The following is a 19,341-nucleotide window of genomic DNA, read 5'->3' on the forward strand; positions in this document are numbered from 1 at the left end:
CGCTATGGGGTAATATATATATATATATATATATATATATATATATATATATATATATATATATATATATATATATATATATATATATATATATATATACACAGTAGTCTTAGGGATATGTCAAGGAAGTTGGAATCAATATAACCATAACGCATGAGCAACAATTGCTTCTTCAGTATCTTCTGGTGTTGTCACAAAACTCATTTTCCTTCATATGTGGTTCTTTCATTTCATTTTGTCCTGCTTTTTTCTCTTGAGGCATGTCCTCACAAAACCTTTTGGACCCTCTTTTTTTAACCCCTCAGTATCAAAATATTCTAATCTAAAACCAAAAAGAGAAACTCCTATGTTGCCTTATTTCTTTTCCCCAAGCATTATGAAAGATGTTCAAATACTGCCCTTCCATCTCCACCTCTTTCTCATTCCAACACCCTCTCCCTCTCTATTCTCAATATTTTACCTTCTTCCTTTGAAGTAAGTGTGAAACTGTGCAATGTAGCCGCAGCACTGTTCATTTCCTGAGGGTAAAACACAATGCAATGAACGGTTGTGAATCATGTAGCTTCACTCGGGTATGAGTACAAGCCTTTTGTTTGCATTATAAGAGTGTGGTGTGTGGTGGTAAAGGAAAAGGAAACCAAATCAAGGTCTATCTCCTTTGATAGCCACCAACAAACTTGTGTTTGACCTCTTCTTTTTGCTGTATTTTCTCCACCACGACAACATTTTTGCATAAATTCTAGAAATATATAAATGAATGAATTGCATCAACTACCTGTACCAGTGATTGGTAAAAAAAAGTAAATGTTAAATTTGTGTAAACGAATGTAAAAACTGTTAGTAACAACCATATATTGTTGAGAGGTTCACATAAAAATATAACAATTATTTTCGGAGAATTAATAACATTGGGTTTGTAAATGTATTTTTATTTATTTTTTTGTGTCCACTGAGTATTTAAGTCTGATTGGGTTTAAATATCGGCCCGAATATCAATCAATTGTTAATTGTTCTGAATCAATTGTTCTGAATCAGTGACTGGTTTAAAATGACTAAATCTAAAATTTTGATGTTTACATACAAGAGGCCTTTTTTATTTAAATAAGCTAATAAGTATATGCACATCTGAACGCACCTTACAAAGAAAAAATTGTGATACCATTTTCTATAGAACATTCTATTTAAGTATTACTTTGAGGAACATCAAAACGAGTTAAGTTCTCGTGTTCCAGTTTCATCCATCAGCAAACTTTCAATGAAATTCAGTGGATAGTATGCTTAAAAGAGGTCACTTGGGACTGTGTCGGCTACTATTACTACTACTAGTCCTACGTTTAAAAAAAAAAAAACCCTATCAGTCAGAATCTGGATAGACTACTGAATATTTGCACAGAATTATATACATATTTTAAAAATATGCCTTTTGGGGGCATATGTACTGAAATAATCACAGATCTGTCCAGTACGTTTGGTTTTGAACAATACCTGAACTACAAAAAAATAGTATCTTCTTGGTCCACCCAGAACAAGGACCCTTTAGAGGCTTCAATTTTCAATCAAAGTGACTAAAATCTACCAGCTACATATGTTCTGCACTTGGTCATAGTTGTAGGCATGTGACTAAATTGTCTGGTATTTTGTGACAATGTTATATTGTGCCATTGTTTTAGAGGTCCACATTATATTCGGGCAGTTTCAAAGAAGTGAAATGTTTGAAAACTTTATTTGTGTCTTGTTGACTTTGTGACCATTTAATACAGAGGTTTGCTGGCATACATTGCCGATTCAAGTCTACAATCAACAGTTAATTTCTTTGCTCCTGTTCTCTTTACTCCCTCTGTCTACACTACAACCATACAAATAAAGTATTAACCTGATGGCGTGCAAAATATCTTTGAATTCATCATCAATATGCAGTGTTGGCACAGTTTTTACAACATTCAAAACACAAGACAGAAGTGTAAAAGAGAGCTCTGAACTGCAAAAAATGTCAGTTAATTAATTTATAAAAAGTTTTTTTTTCCTCAAATGTGATTTGGGAAATTATGGGACAGGCAAAATATTATTTACACACTGTCAGAATTTTTTTCATCAGCTTGTCACTGGAACAGTACCCTCAAGGTACATTATTGTATCTTATCTAAACCTCTAAACGTGCATATTAGTATCTAATTAGTAGTGTCCAGATTAGTACCGTTAAGCTATATGTGCCTTTTATTGGTAGATATGTTACAAATGTATTCCTTTGAGGGCATTGCCCCATTGAAAAGCTAAATGTATAATTATTAATACATTATTTTTGACAGTGGGATCATATCCAGCCTGTGGGATTTGGGCAATGGTCGGGTTTTCAAGGTCACATAAAAATGTTTAAAGTATGAAATGCTTAAAATAGAGGAACTTTTAGTTTTCAGTAATTAATCTGTTCATACTAGTATGTTGGGGACACAGTTTTAGACCCAGAGACCAGATATGTTGAATGAAGACCAGGAGTCAAGAGTTAGATTAATTAAAGAAATTTACTGAAGAATAGTTTGCAGTTTCATCAGCAGAAGCCAGCGCCAGAGTCTCTAGTGGAATCGCAGGCCAGACTCTAACTCACAGAGAATTTTGCCCCACCAGTTATACTGGTTACAAGGACATTGATTACATCAACAATAACAGATGGCCTAAGCCTTAATTCGCTACGGAGACCTAAAAGTCTACACATTTGTCACACATGTATAGATATGCCGGAATGGCGTAGTTTAGTCGGGATGCTCGTCACAACATCCTATCCAGGAGGGTGAGATTGGCCTCGGACGTCGTAAAGGGCGCCTGCCTGTCGGGAGGGGGTCAGGCCCCGATCAGATAGCTCCAACAAACCTGCACAGAACTTGTAAAGACACACACACATACAAGCACTAGGGCATCACACTCTAATTAATGTCAGGGGATTATGACCGCTTATCTAGAGAACACTCAATACCCAAACAACGACTCCGTCATAACTATCGCGAGAGGGAGCCATGCATGGAGGTCAACCCAGAGCATCTGGGGAGACTAGTTTTAATACTACAAAATCATCCTCAAACTAAATATATAAAGGTATGAAATCACACAGAATTACAATCATCTCTAGATTAAATATGAAAGCAGAGAAAGAGATATTTATTTTGATTATCCTTGATTATTCAGGTTATGGATATAATAAAAAGAATAATTGAAAAGGATATGTGTATAAAAGAAGAGACAGGTATCTGAGCTGCCGCTTCACCTGCTGCTTCAGTCCCCCCTTTTAGACCAATGAGTGGTCCCATACCGCACATCTGGTCTACCAGTGAGGTCACTACGGAAGGTCAAGTGGTGACGCATGCTTCCCCAACGGGTAACATTTGTCGCTTCACCTCATCACGGACATGCTGGCCACTAAAAAGACCAGTCCCCGTTTTGAGGCTCTTTACCCCTTCCACTCACAAACAGGGCCCCAATGTTCTTCTTTTCTCAAAACTCCTGATCAACATACTGATAGCGTGCTTTCTCTCATTGAGAGGGGAACAGACAATATAGTACAATAGTTTTCATACAATTCTTGAGGGTTTCAGTAAAAGGAAATATAAAATAAAATAAAATAAAATGAACGACAAGTCCATATTTAATCTCTGGAAGCCGGGCTAAATGAGCAATCTCTGTTGCTGCATTCCCATCAATTTAGAGGTGTGTGATGCCTCCAAAATCTGAACACATGACTGAAATTTCCAAGGTTAAATTGACCATAATGATCTCAGCTGACCCTTGAATGCCAATCTTTAAGGTGTTTCCTTGCTCTCAATTATGCGGTATTTGGTGAGCGGTATAGAGGGGCCAATATTAGGGCAGGGGCTGCTGTGTCCAGTCTTGACCTTGGCCCCTACGAAACACAGCTTCCCCTTCCCACAGTGATGCTGCTGGCCTCACAGACATCTGCCTCACCTCTCATACACACCTCACATAAAAACACCCCCCTTCTTGGAGGTGCCCCAATGGCGGTGACCCCCATTGGCTTAGGTTGTCCTCCGCCCTTTCAGAACTTTGAGGGAGTCTCTGGATAATTTAGATAGTGACTTCAGCCAATTTGTCACTTTGTCCCTGCCGTCAAGTCTATAACATTTACGCCTACTATTTTTAATCAATTGACATTATTAAATTTAAGCCCTCAGTTGAATTTAGACAATGGTTTTAACCCATGATGGACGGCAATCTTTAACTTTACAATTCCACTTGAACTAATCCAGAGAGTAATTCAAATCAACATCATAAATGACAAAAGTCGTCATAACAGACAGAGCTGGATAACAATCCATTTAAAGCTCGTCCCGTGTTCTGGATCATCTTTTCACCAGATTCCTTCAAAATTATCAGTTTCTCTAAAGGTTGTCGTTTACCTTAACCCATCTGTAATGGTCAAATGCTCATTCCAGAGGTTAATGACACCCAATTAGGACAGAACAGTTCTAGGAACACATACAACATAAAGTGCAGTCACACCCACACACACATTAAACATTAATTGCTCATTCGCAAATTTTACTTTTAGTGTTTACTCAAATTATTATTTAAACTCAGTTTTTGCATCTGCTCATTATTAATTTGTCTCTACAAAAGTCAGCTGGATTGTTTTGGTTCTGATATCATTTTCTTTGTTTTGTTTCAGCTTTAGCAGGGCGATAACAAATTGCACCATCCCTGCTTCCACAAGCAGTCTCTCTCTCTCTCTCTCTAACCTTTTTAACAGTCTTTTCCCTAAAACATGTCTTATTATTTTCAAGTGATGCCATGTGCTTTTACTCATCAATATCTTCTATCATCTGTGGCACAGGCTCAGATATCAACCTTGAGCTGGTTTCGAAAGAGAGAGACTTCTATGCATTCAGTACTGGTACTGCATTTTCATAAACTTTCAACTTGTCACTCTAGTAAGTAATTGTTAGTTTGAGCATGAAATATACCAAACTACACATGCAGGTGCTATTTAGCATTCTAAGTGCAAAACAAAAAAACACCTACGCTTCACTAGTAATACATCAAGGTTTCACTGTACTGGATGAACAAACATCAGTGACCTTTCAACGTTCATTTGTTATGCAATCAGGATAACTGCCAGGTTGAGGATGGGGAGAATTAAAGTCTGCACATATATGTTGCTCTGCTATTTTTTTTATGTTTTATTTTTATGCTTTATTTTTTTTAGGGGTAAACTGTCAAAAAGAAATCTGCAAAAATTTTACCTTTAACATAAGTACAAAATGTATTTGTACCTTATCGACCCCTAAAGGCTATATATTAGTATCTTGGTGTACTAAAGGTACACATGGTGTTCCTAAAGGTACAATTTTTGCACAGTGTAATCTACATCCATTCAGTCATTCATTTTTCATTTTGTGCCCTACTCTCACCCACTACATTTTTTGTAGTAATTAAACACCATAACAAAAGCATATCATTGAATCCCAGTTATGCTATTGCAATAATACACTGGTCAAACTAATCACCATGTTATCAGCCTACAAAACAACTATAAACTCAAGCAAACAAGCCCAAAATCAATATTTTCCGGTTCTGTGATGTCGACATCCTTAGTCTCTGGTCTTCTGGGGAGGCTGTGTGCTAGACTGGAGTTTAAGAGAGTAAGAGTTAGAGAGAGGTAGTCTGACGGCAGTCGGCTAAACCAAAGCCCTCTAGCTTATGTTCTGATTCCATTACCTCTTGTTTCGACTAATTTTATAATATTTGGAGCTAAAAGAGAATGAACTATCTCAAGGAAGCGGTCATACTATTGTTAGGCCAGTACCTGATTCTGCTGTGCAGGAGAGTGTCAGGTGATCAGGTGAGTAGGAGATCTCTAAAAGGTCTAAAAAAATTATTTTTTAACTAGCATTTTACAAGCTAAAAGAGATATATAATCACCAAGGCCCTTTGTTTTTTTACTATGCAATTATGTTGAGAAACCGGTGCCTTTTACTGTTACATATGACATGCAAGTGAAAAACAGCAAAAGCAAATGTTACCATGCAATTTAATCATCAGAAATTGAAAAATAAAGGCTTAATGTTGACAACACACATATAAAGTTATATTTTATGTAAACTGAGGCTTGCCTGCGTGCTTGATCCTTACTTACTTTACACATTCAAAAATATGACTTCTGGTAATATCAGAATAATTTGATTTGTTTAAATAAGCTTAACTTTTAAGTATGAAATGAGTTCAATTAATGCCAAAGAAAATACACCTTTTTGCCTTTTCTTTAAATTAAATTCTTAAATTAACCAAATATAATTATTACAGTCAATTTGGATAAAATGTAAAGTGATATACTATGTAATGAAATTGGTTAAATATACACACACACACACACACACACACACACACACACACACACACACATATATATATATATATATATATATATATATATATATATATATATATATATATATATATATATATATATATATATATATATATATATATATATATATATATATATATATATATATATATATATATATATATATATAATATGTGTATATTTAACCAATTTCATGAATATTAATATATTAAAATATTAATATCCTGAACCAGTATTGGCATGTTCAACAAACAGACCCATGCACCTGCTAACATGCTAAAATTCTACAATGGAAAACCTTACATAAGATAGAACATCACAGGCAATGTATATTTTAAGCTGACTGGCTGGTCAGGAAGTAACTTTAGCTGACAAAGTCGTTGCACTGCTGGCATATTCGTATTCGACTCTGAATTCGCTGAAACCTGGGTCCACATTTGCCCGGGGCAGCAGTATTTACACTGGCAGCTTGTCTGGGATATCGCAGACGCTTGTGTTTACCTAGCCTTTAGCGAGAGTGAGAGATATGTCTAAATGTAATCTGAGCATGATTGGCTGCTGTATGATATTTGATGTATGATGTCAAAACCATTCTCTGGTTTTTGGGATGATTGAGACAGATATCCGGCAAGGGAGTTGTCAATCTTGCACACAGACAGTCCAAATGGACTCCCTTAATGCAGACGAGCGCAAATCTCTCTGAAATCAGAAGGTGAGTGGATTTGAAATCTGTGGATTTCACTTCACTTTCGTAATTCCTTTGTGCTTGGCTGCCGTAGTTGGTCATCGTATATATAATACAGAATTCACTGTCTTACCTCACACACACAGCATCAGATCTTTCTTTGAGTTTCGGACCTTTGACCCAGAGGGGGCTATCTTTTATGGAGACACCAAAGAAGGACAGGACTGGTTTGTGCTTTCATTACGTGATGGCATACCTGAAATGCAGATTGGGAAAGCAGACATCTTAGTGAGCGTAAAGGGAGGTCGCAAACTCAATGATGGGGCCTGGCACTTGGTAAATACTGCTTACCTTTTTTAATCTCTAATGATTTAAAGCAACAAAAGTTTTTGTGAATCTTTTAAAATGTTTTTTTTTTTAAAAAGGCTGCATTTACTTGATCAAAAATACAGCAAAAACATTATTGAAAATATTATGAAATTTTAATACAATTTAAAATAACTGCTTAGTGTTTTAATATATTTTAAAAAGCTATTTATTCCTGTAATGGCAAAGCTGAAATTTTAGCATTGTTACTTCAGTGTCACATGTCAGAAAATCATTCTAATATGCTGATTTGGTGATCGATAATCATTTATTTTGATTATCAATGAATGAAAATGAATGACTGATAACAGTTGTGCTATATATATATATATATATATATATATATATATATATATATATATATATATATATATATATATATATATATATATATATAATATATATATATATATTAGGGATGCCACAATTCTCAATATAATATTGAACCGTTCGGTACGGCATTCACGGTTCAATACGCGCTTGTGAATTGCGCTTTTTTCGGTTTCGCATTTAATTAATTATTTTTCCTACAAATTCTATAATTTGCCTGCTCCATCCCAATACTGAACAACGCGACATACATTCACATCACACGTTAGTTATACTCACGGAACACTATAGTTATTCACAATCACAAAAGTTCATTATTTTTAAAGCCTTGCCGGTTTCATTCGCGTGCGCGGTTTTAACATGCGCTTTTCAGAGCGCGAGCACTAAAAGCCTGTCAAACACGTGATTACTGAACTAAGTAGTCGTATTACTGCGCTAATACTGTCAAATACACACAAGGTTAACATAAACACAGTCGGTTATGTCTAAAGTGAAAGTAAAATCGCAATCGTGTCTGTATATTAGATGCACACAAGTCTTAAATTGACAACAGGGCAGACTAGTGAACATGCTGTCCTTAAAGGGACAGTTCACCTATAAAACGATGTCATTATTTACTCAACTCTTATATTGTTCCAAACCTGTATTTATTTCTCGATGACAGAATTTTAATTTTTGAGTGAAATATCCCTTTAATGTTAATACAACAACAAAAGACGAAGAGAAAATCACTCACTGCTCTTGACTGAAAAACTAATACAGTAGCTTTAATAAGAATCAGTGTATATTTTATAGTGAAGTCTATGTAGTGTTTTATTTTTACATTCATTCATTAAATTTCATACTTAAATGCTGCTGTACAGCTCTGAGCTGCCAGTGTAAATCTTTATATATATTTATTTTATATTATCCAATACACTAGGAATGTGTACAAGTTTTTTTTTTAAGTTTAAGAAAGGTTTTTCAATTCTTTTAAGTAAAATAAAGAAAGAGTATTGCAATAAAAAAAGTATTTTTTCTCTTTAACCTCTTGCTGTTCCTGTCGCCTAAGAATAGAATAACAAAGAATGTATGTGACAAGCCATCAGAAACGAACCGAACCGAAAACCGTGGTTAAAAACCGAGGTATGTATTGAACCGTGGACTAACTGTATTGTTGCATCCCTAATATATATATATATATATATATATATATATATATATATATATATATATATATATATATATATATATATATATATATATATATATATATACATACACTCACCTAAAGGATTATTAGGAATACCATACTAATACTGTGTTTGACCCCCTTTCGCCTTCAGAACTGCCTTAGTTCTACGTGGCATTGATTCAACAAGGTGCTGAAAGCATTCTTTAGAAATGTTGGCCCATATTGATAGGATGGCATCTTGCAGTTGATGGAGATTTGTGGGATGCACATCCAGGGCACGAAGCTCCCGTTCCACCACATCCCAAAGATGCTCTATTGGGTTGAGATCTGGTGACTGTGAGGGACATTTTAGTACAGTGAACTCATTGTCATGTTCAAGAAACCAATTTGAAATGATTCGAGCTTTGTGACATGGTGCATTATCCTGCTGGAAGTAGCCATCAGAGGATGGGTACATGGTGGTCATAAAGGGATGGACATGGTCAGAAACAATGCTCAGGAAGGCCGTGGCATTTAAACGATGCCCAATTGGCACTAAGGGGTCTAAAGTGTGCAAAGAAAACATCCCCCACACCATTACACCACCACCACCAGCCTGCACAGTGGTAACAAGGCATGATGGATCCATGTTCTCATTCTGTTTACGCCAAATTCTGACTCTACCATCTGAATGTCTCAACAGAAATCGAGACTCATCAGACCAGGCAACATTTTTCCAATCTTCAGCTGTCCAATTTTGGTGAGCTCGTGCAAATTGTAGCCTCTTTTTCCTATTTGTAGTGGAGATGAGTGGTACCCGGTGGGGTCTTCTGCTGTTGTAGCCCATCCGCCTCAAGGTTGTGCGTGTTGTGGCTTCACAAATGCTTTGCTGCATACCTCGGTTGTAACGAGTGGTTATTTCAGTCAAAGTTGCTCTTCTATCAGCTTGAATCAGTCGGCCCATTCTCCTCTGACCTCTATCATCAACAAGGCATTTTCGCCCACAGGACTGCCGCATACTGGATGTTTTTCCCTTTTCACACCATTCTTTGTAAACCCTAGAAATGGTTGTGCGTGAAAATCCCAGTAACTGAGCAGATTGTGAAATACTCAGACAGGCCCGTCTGGCACCAACAACCATGCCATGCTCAAAATTGCTTAAATCACCTTTCTTTCCCATTCTGACATTCAGTTTGGAGTTCAGGAGATTGTCTTGACCAGGACCACACCCCTAAATGCATTGAAGCAACTGCCATGTGATTGGTTGATTAGATAATTGCATTAATGAGAAATTGAACAGGTGTTCCTAATAATCCTTTAGGTGAGAATATATATATAAATATACACACACAAATATCCGATTTAAAAAATAAGATGTGTGGTTTTTTGAGATGTCCAGAATCAACATATCATTTTGAAACATGCTAATTAAGGCTCTGTTTAGAACAAATATAATTTCATAAACCTTCATTATGTGATCAAACATCTAAGTATTCTCTGATGATTTTGGACAGCTGGAATTGCGTAGTGAAGGCAAATTTGTGGTGCTAGAGGTAAACAACAAGGCAGAGCTTGTAGTCGGTCTCCATTCGAAACTGGCAGAAGAGGAACTAACAGGGAAGATACGTCTGGCTCTTGGTGGCATGCTGGTGGACAAACAAAAGCTCTTCCATCCAGTAAGATTATTTGTCTTTTCCAATAATATTTTAATCGAAAAGTGGAAAAAATAACACTGACTGACCACCTAAAACAAGCTTATCGGTGTCCTTTTTATTTGAAAGTTTGAACCGGAAATGGATGCCTGTATTAGAGGAGGGCATTGGCTAAATCTCAGCACCCCCTGGAATACAGACTCAACATGGGAACCCCGGCCCTGCTTCTCCGAGATCAAGAGAGGGAGCTATTTTCCAGGAACTGGAGTGGCTGTGTTTAATTCAACTGGTGAGTGAAAATTCATGTGTATAAACTTGCATTGCATAAGATGACGTTATCTTTCCATGCAAATATCATGACAGATCTTCCTGGACTTAAGACAGAAGAGGCCGGTATCACAGTCGAGATCTTTGGATCTTGGACTGGGACAACGTTGAGTCTCCAAAGCACAGGATTTGTGTATGTCTTGGGAGAGTTAGAGGGGCAAAAAGATGTCAAGGTATGTATATAATCAACAAAAATCTATTGCATCATTAATTAAATAGTATTAGTTTTAAAGTACCGATGTATTAACATCCTCTTACTTTCATTTAAAAGTACACAGGTCTATTACAAGCAACCTTTTCATAACTTTTCTCTGTAACACTTTACAATAAGGTCCCATTTGTTAACATTACTTAACTACATTAGTTAACATGAACTATAATGAGAAATAATACTAAAGCCTTTATTTACTAATTTACTAACATTTAATAATACATTATTAAGAATATCTATTCATATTAATTAATGGATCTATGCTGATGAACTAACAATGAACAGCTGTATTTTTTATCATCAGATTAACAAATACAGTAACAAATGCTTTGCTCATTGTTAGTTCATTTTAGTTAATGCATGAACTAAAATTAACGAATGGGACCTTAAGTATTATCTGCACTGTAACAGGAGGTGCAGTTGGGCCTGAAAGAGGGATCGGAAAATGCTGACCTTCCCCGTGAACCTGCAACACTTACTTTTACCATACTGAAACATTCACTTGTGGTAAACAGCAAATCAGTGCATGAAACGGAAAGTCTGGACTTTTTCACCATGTGGAAAAGGGGGATGCTACTGACTTTTGGGGGAGTGCCAGGTAAATTTGCGAGTTGGAAGTGAGCAAGAATTTCCGTGCTCAAGTACTCTTCCATTCACCAATATCCACTATGTTCTGTGTTAAATTCTTTATATCTGCAACAACTTGTATCTGTCAAGTAGACAACTGTGTCTTATGGAGTATATTTAACAAATCTTGCTACTTTACATTGAAGTAGAGAATTTGTTTAGGTTAATTCTCTGAACTCTTTTCTTTTTACTTCAGGTGACAGCGAGGCGACAAAAAGTACACATCACCTGCGTGGATGTCTGGAGAAAATCCTTGTCCAGGGCCAGGTCCTTGATCTTGATCGGGCATTGTACAAGCACACAGCGGTGTCATCTCACAGCTGTCCTGCAGATGCAATGAATGAACTCACTTAATAGAAATTCAAGGCAATCATCTTGGCAGGCTAAATTCTAAGATTAACCTCATGGTTCACTCATCTTATATCTGTAATAGATAGGCCAATTTAAAAATGCTGAATGTTCAAGTGACCCAAAAATAACCTTCAAAGATTTACTGATCGGCTGTTATGTTACATTGAGCAAGAAAATACATTTGAAATTAAATGGCACGTCTTTCTAATACAGTAATTTAATGACTGAACAAGGAAAGCAGCTTTCAGTGAACAAAATAAATCAAAAATCAATAAAATATGCAGTTTCATTCATTTGTCATTCCATGAAGCCATGTGTTAGTCTGATAATGCCTCTGATAAGCAAATCTATTCTCTTTTTAACCCAACTCCTTTGTTTTACAATTAATAATTTAATATCTAGAACTGTATGTATACTAAATACATGGAATTGAATAATATTTTGACACTTTTTGTATAAGTTTATGACATTACTGCTTAACATGAGTTCAAAAAAAGTTATATTTTCCAACTTTGTTGTGGTGGAAATGACACCATTGTGGGTCAAAAAACTGTTGAAATGGTGTATTTTTATGTCTCTGTTCATCACAGTTAAATACTTCCTCTCTGTATGGTGGATTGTCATATTTTAAGTCATACCCCCCAGTTTCACAGTCAAGGCTTATGCCTGATCCCAGAATAAATTGAATGTGCTGTTTTATCTGAAACCAACTTACAGACATATCTTAAAATGTGTCATTGCTATTGTTTTGTCTCAAGATGCACACCAGTCATGTTATTTCTTTCAAAGGCATGTTTATAAAAGCTACTTAAATGCCCTAATTGAATTCAAGTCTAATCCTAAACCCAGTTTGTGAAACCAGGCCCCAAAGTTTTTGCCTAGGTCAATTAATACAGCTATAAATAAAATATATTTGTAAATTAGAAAACATAATGAAGGAAAGACAAAAAAAATTATTATATATATATATATATATATATATATATATATATATATATATATATATATATATATATATATATATATATATAAATATATATATAATTTTCATCTCATATATTAATATTAAAATATATCGAAGTGAAAAACACAATCTAATGTTTTGGATACAGGGTTTATCTGTAATCCACTGCCATCTAGAGGATTTTTTTTCAACAAACGTAGTATAGTGCCAACCAATTTAAAATTGGGTTATTTTATAATATCAGCAATATCAGTTTCCTGTTCAAATTATTTTCCTTACAAAAGAAACTGCTTTAAACAATTCCCAATAATAGGCCTAGCCATTGATTAAGTTGTTAACGTCAATATAATATAATAGATATCGTTATATAATATAACGTTAATATAGTTCTTCGAGGGAGCGTGTTGTTTAATTTACCACTAATGTTAAAGTAATTTGTGATACATGTGACCTGTGGCGTTTGATAATGTATTTGTCATTTAACCTACCTCCACCACATTTATCCAGTTTTATCAGCACTTGCTCGCTTTCTGTATTCTAATTTAAATTAAAAATCAGTATTAATTTTTGCTGGCCCGTCTAAAAATCGTGTTCTGTGTGTAAAACACTGAAATACCAATGCAATGCCACTGATATGCCAACAAATACTGTATACCTATAACCAAACGCGAACTGCCCACAAGCCGCACTCTACTGTCGCAAAACGACGCTTGGTGTCGTGCACCGCGCCGCCCGTGCGAAGATGGCGGCTGAGCTGCATCCGCGCAGCGGAAAACTGATCGGTTTGTCTAACTCTAATAGAACCGCTCAACGGAATCAGCCGGTACAGGAATTCAATCACGGCCTGGTCCTCAGTCGGGAGCCGCTGAGGGACCGCGATGTCTTCACTGTCCGCATCGACAAGAAGGTAAACAAGCATGTCCCACCAGAGAGAGAGAGATAGAGAGAGATAGGGAAAGAGAGATCGAGAAAAGGGTGTGCTTGTGTGTCAGATCGTCTGCAGTGGTGCATTACTTAAGCATGAGGGTCTGTCAGAGCTTATTCATAGGTCATGTGCGGTGTTTAGGTGTGTGTCAGGACGTGCGTGTGCCGCAGGTTTGCAGTGATCTGTCATGGTTTGTCAAAGTGCTGTTGATGTTCGAATTCCAGTGAATCGATTCATTTGAATTCTTTCAAATTCGTTCACTGATTTGTTCAGTGACCCGTTTCGCAGGTTACACCAAGTGACTGTCTTTTCCCGTATAATGAGTGAATCACTGAATCACTTTGGTGATTCGTTAAAAACAGTGAGATGACCAAAACAAGCAGTGCATGATGACAGAGAAGAACAGGCCCTGTGACAAGAAAGGGCCCTACTCATTGGGACTAGGGGAGAAGGGGGCCGCACAAAATATCTGTCCCAGGCTCCATGAATTTAGTATTAAATATTTTACACAATTTTATTTACAAAGTATACAAAGATTATTTAAGAATCAAACTCATCTTCCCTACAAATTATAATAAAATATTTATATTTTTTCTCTATTTTGTGAGACAAAATTAGTGACAACAATGGTAACACCCTAGATACATAATGCATATTATTTATACGTAATAATTATGTAATAATAATGGGTTTTTTTTTGTTCATGAACAAGGTATCTCAATTTTGTTGTGACATGTTAGCAGCTTCTGATTTCTTTTTTTAAAACATTGGCTTTGAAATTCCCATTTGAGTGTAATATCATCTTACAAGTTTACATTCAAAATTAGGTTTATTTGATGTTTGTTCTCTGCTCTCAAATTCTCTCAGTATCGTTTCATACCTTTGAAGGCTGATGGACAGTCAGCTGATTCATGTGAACACGATTTTTAAAGCTTTTTTTACTTAATGCATTTCAATAGACGGTTGAGCAGAATTTAGTTCATGTTAGTAGTCTGTAGTGTCAATGGATTTTTCATTAAGCATGACCTTGCTGTCTGCTCATGTACTACCTTGGCTTTACAGCAGGACGTCTCACACTACCACTGTCACTTCCATTTGCGTTTTTGCAGTGTATAAGTGTCTTAAAGAAGCTATGTTTGTTTTAATAGTGAATGAAATAAAACCAAGGGTGATTTGATTAAACTATTCAAGGTCATAGGAATTAATGTAGATGCAAACTGTAAAGGCAACTAATTATGATTTCATCTGAGGTAAGATATATATTTCTATCTCATTTAAAATTAGCATTGAAGACCACCAGAGAAGAATGGTGCTATATATTCAAATCCTGGAAATGACATTTGTCATGTAATAGTGAACAGATGTCAAGCATTCCAGAACGTTTTCTGAGAAAATAAGTAACTTTAGCCTATACTTAAACACATTCTCTAAGCATGTACGTACAAATCATGATTCACTAATAGCCTTATTCTAAATGTAGGAAAAATGTAAGCAAAACTAAAACTATACACAAAAATCAAATGCTCAGGGTGGCCTTATAACCTTAAGGTGACATTTTTTACCTAGATATAATTAATCTTAAATCTATTTCATCATGTACATTGAAAAAGTAAGAAAAACAGCGCAGATATGCATTTATGTACAGCTGGCTAATGAGAGGTCTGTAACCTGGGTCTGTATAAAGCTGTTTATTGTGTTGAAGTTAGAACTGTTTTGAGGATGCACACTTGGCATTGTAGAGGACCTTGCTGGCAGGAAAGAGTGCAGAGAGCGTCATATCATATGTTTGCAGAGAGTGAGAAAAAAGGCACTTGACCGCTGACTGTTGTCCATTTAGAATACTCCAAATTCATTAACATTAAAATGATGGTAAAGTCTACATGAAACAGAAGTTGCGATAGTCTTTTGTTCCCTATTGTGATATCCGAGTAAAATGGCTTCTCATTCTTGTCCATCGGGAGATTCAGGAATTGATTGGATCATTGCATCTTTGTGGTTTGCTATTTCTGTGATCTCATGTGAGCGACAGATTGTCCCTCCTTTTGTGCAGAAAAAAACCCCACACCATTAGAGAAGAGATGTCATATTAAGAGGGAGGGGACGTTAATATGATTACATTATGAGGGCACATTTAAAAAAAATGATGTGCATGGATAAATCATTTATAATAAATAGAGCTGTTGAATATAATTGTTTTTACGATGCATTGCAATGCTGATGTGAACTATTCTGCATTGATGCATAAAAGCAAATTTCATTAAATAGGCCTATTGTACATTTTATGGTACTGTTTTATAGGGGTGGGGGAAAAATGTATTCACATTTGAATTGCGATTCTATCTTCTACCGATTTGCATCGATTCACAAATGTCAAAAATCACAATTGTACACTTCTATAGCTTGGAATTACTACTTAAAGTTATTGACATGTTAGTTAGAGTGTTGTTAATCACAATACGCCGTGAAAAAGGACTTAAAGGGATAGTCACCCAAAAATGAAAATGTCATAATTTATTCACCCTCATGTCTGTATGAATTTCTTTCTCCTGTTGAACACAAAAGAAGATATTTTAAAGAATGTTGGTACCCCAGACAGTTGACGGCACCCATTGACTTCCATAGTATGCAATTTGATTGGAATACCAAAAGATTCCCACCCTTTCTGTTTTATTGTAAATAAAGTACTCTTATTATATTAATAAAAAAACTGCATATGTCCTTCAGAAGCAAAGCATTTGTGTCTGATGTTTCGGTTTCGTACTCTCTTTGACTGACTCACACGAAGCGCGTGCACAGAAAGACGTCTCTCTCATGGTACGTTCACACCAGACGCAAATGAAGCGTTAAGCGTGAGTGATTTACTTGTTAAGTTAATGAAAAGATTCGAATAGTCATTCTAAAGAGAGAGACTACAAGCTAGCTAAAACCGGTAAATTGAGCTTATTCGCCGTATTTTAAAACGATCCATGTCAGCCATTTCAAAATGAGACTGGAGCTGCCTAGCAGAAGCCCCTTCCATTGAAGCAAATTCACGTCTGTTGTGAAGCGAATGTCACGCGCGAAACTCGAAATGTTCAAGAGTCCAACTATGCGCGATTTATTTGTGCAAGTCGCGTCTGGTGTGAACGCACAGGCAGACAGCATGCGATCCCGGATTCAGTTCTCTTTATCCGTGTATTTCGTTTAAACAGTCAGTATACACAGATACAATATCTGTCTTGGCGAGTATTTAGGTACTTAGGCTAGTAGGTCTAGACTCTTATGGTGCGTTCACACTGGACGCGAATGAAGCGTTTGGCGCAAGTGATTTACATGTTAAGTCAATGCATGTTAAGAATAGACATTCTGTGATTTAACCAATCAGGAGCTTGCTCTAGTAGTGACAACAATGAGGAGAAAATCATATGGTTTATATTAATCATATATTAATATCTGGTTCAGACAAGTGTGCATATGATTATCACTGTAATAAAATTAAATGACATGAAACACAGCCTTTTCTCTTTTTATTAAATGCAAGTTTATGTATGATCTCATTCACTAGGAATTGCATGGACTATTTCGTTTTTGTAAGCACAGGAAAACTACTCACAATAAATTACAACACCTAATTCACAATCACAACATATGTGTGCAAAGTGCAAACATTCATTTTTGTTTATGGAATTATTAATTTCTTTATGGAACATCGCAGTATATATTATTAGAGGGGTGAATCTTCACATTCCTCACAGATCGATTGCGATTCAGAGGGTAATGATTCGATTATAAAACGATTCTCAATGCATCACATTACATCATTTCCTCCAATGTATTTATTAATAATGCCTATATCAATAATCGCAATAACGTTTTTTTGTTATTTTATCTTTGTTATTAAAAATAAGAACAAAGATGTGAATAACAGGTGTTGTAATTTATTGTGAGTAGTTTTCCTGTGCTTACAAAAACGAAATAGTCCATGCAATTCCTAGTGAATGAGACCCAATAAATCTTATGATTAGTCAAATCATGGTACTGCAATCATAGACTTTATTGTTGTTATCTAGAAACGTTTAGCATTTATAGACCACTGCTATATATTTATTCATGTTTTTGAACTGTGATTTCTTCCAGTCAGCTCCTAAAGTGCTTGTTCGAAAAATGGATTTAGAAGAGGTTGTTTTAGACTGATTTGATCATTTTAAATGCTTTCTAAACAATTCAATGATAGTCTTGAGTCTAATTTATAAATTGACTTTCAGTTTATGTGGCTATTAGCTAGAAATTGAGGCTTGATAAAGGAAGTGCACAACAAAACAATATTATTCGTAAAATTGTGCCTTAATTATTATTCCTGCTTCCTGTATGTTTTCACTATTTCTGTTTCCTCACTTCTAGACAGAAGGGAAAATGACAATGAAGTAGATTACTGGTCACTTATGTAACCAGATTAGAGAAATGCGTTTATCACATTCAGTGCCGCCTGTCCGTCTTCTCAGCCTGCCTTAACCCAGATACACAACGCCCTGCTCCACTGACAACCTACATACCATAAACATAAATACATTTGAGGAATTCAGTGATGATGCAAAATCTAGAGACATTTCACTGAACAGTGTGAGATGGAAATTTGTTTAATGGCATGTTCTTTTATTAACAGCATCTGTGGCATCATGTTAATTACCGACAAAAATAATTTCACCTCGTTCTTTGTGACAGAGGCCATATTATGCCCTTTTACAAAGTCTTGATTTTGTTTTTGAGTCTGCTAGAATAGGCTTTCATGCTTGAATGTTCATTGTTTGCAGCGCATCCCTTCTCAGTCTGTCACGCTCTGTTCACAAAGTCTTTTCAACATCATAGTATCGTTATCAATGTGTTACAAATATTCATATTATCACAGAAGAACTGGGATAAATATATTCCAGATATATACAATGATGTCTACAAAAGCGAGTAAATCACCTTTTAAAAGTAACATGGTGCTTAAAATAATGTACACCACAGGTGGCAACAAGTAACTGTTAAAAATGTATTTGTCATTGAATCATTCATTCAAGAGGTTTGTTCAAAAAACGCTGATCCCTCCAGTAAGGAAACAAGTGAAATATTTATGAGGGAATCATTGAGTAATTCATTCAAACCTATTTAAAAAACAAATAAAAAAATCATTCAGAATCATTAAACATTTTAAATAGACTGTGGCAATTAACATTTTGTCAGAACCATAGTAAATCACATGTTGTTTTGTTTAGTTGTCTGTTCAGGATCGTGGAAGAATAGTGATCTCTATTTTAAAATTGTGATTCTCACATTATCCAGAATCGTGCAGCTCTAGCCTTTAGCCAGTAGCCAGACGACTTTCCTGTATTGATTAATGTAATGCTTATAAACCCTG

General features: G+C 35.6%; 2 protein-coding genes across 5 annotated transcripts in view; both read left to right on the top strand.

The window, feature by feature from the left end:
* The first annotated feature begins 5,573 nt into the window (after positions 1 to 5,573).
* On the top strand, positions 5,574 to 12,913 carry shbg (sex hormone-binding globulin). Of its 3 annotated transcripts, XM_079801549.1 has the most exons (9): positions 5,633 to 5,845; positions 6,991 to 7,082; positions 7,202 to 7,391; positions 9,608 to 9,664; positions 10,419 to 10,580; positions 10,686 to 10,845; positions 10,920 to 11,056; positions 11,506 to 11,692; positions 11,918 to 12,896. In XM_079801549.1, the coding sequence occupies exons 1-9, from the start codon at positions 5,765 to 5,767 to the stop codon at positions 12,073 to 12,075; spliced, it is 1,224 nt and encodes a 407-aa protein (XP_079657675.1). In that variant the 5' UTR covers positions 5,633 to 5,764; the 3' UTR covers positions 12,076 to 12,896. The 3 variants fall into 3 exon arrangements, with proteins under 3 accessions (XP_079657676.1, XP_079657675.1, XP_079657677.1); XM_079801550.1 differs by lacking the exon at positions 9,608 to 9,664 and having other exon boundaries at positions 5,574 to 5,845; positions 11,918 to 12,913; XM_079801551.1 differs by lacking the exons at positions 6,991 to 7,082; positions 7,202 to 7,391; positions 9,608 to 9,664 and having other exon boundaries at positions 5,634 to 5,845.
* An 863-nt stretch (positions 12,914 to 13,776) lies between these two features.
* Positions 13,777 to 19,341, top strand: part of neurl4 (neuralized E3 ubiquitin protein ligase 4) — a 33,870-nt gene continuing 28,305 nt past the window's right edge. For both annotated transcript variants that reach the window (XM_079801042.1, XM_079801043.1), the window contains exon 1: positions 13,777 to 13,943. In XM_079801042.1, coding sequence (XP_079657168.1) covers positions 13,779 to 13,943 — 165 coding nt within the window. In that variant the 5' untranslated portion in view covers positions 13,777 to 13,778. The remainder of the gene's footprint in view (positions 13,944 to 19,341) is intronic.

Source organism: Gobio gobio (genome assembly GCF_949357685.1).
Source record: "Gobio gobio genome assembly, chromosome: 20".
Lineage (NCBI taxonomy): Eukaryota > Metazoa > Chordata > Actinopteri > Cypriniformes > Gobionidae > Gobio > Gobio gobio.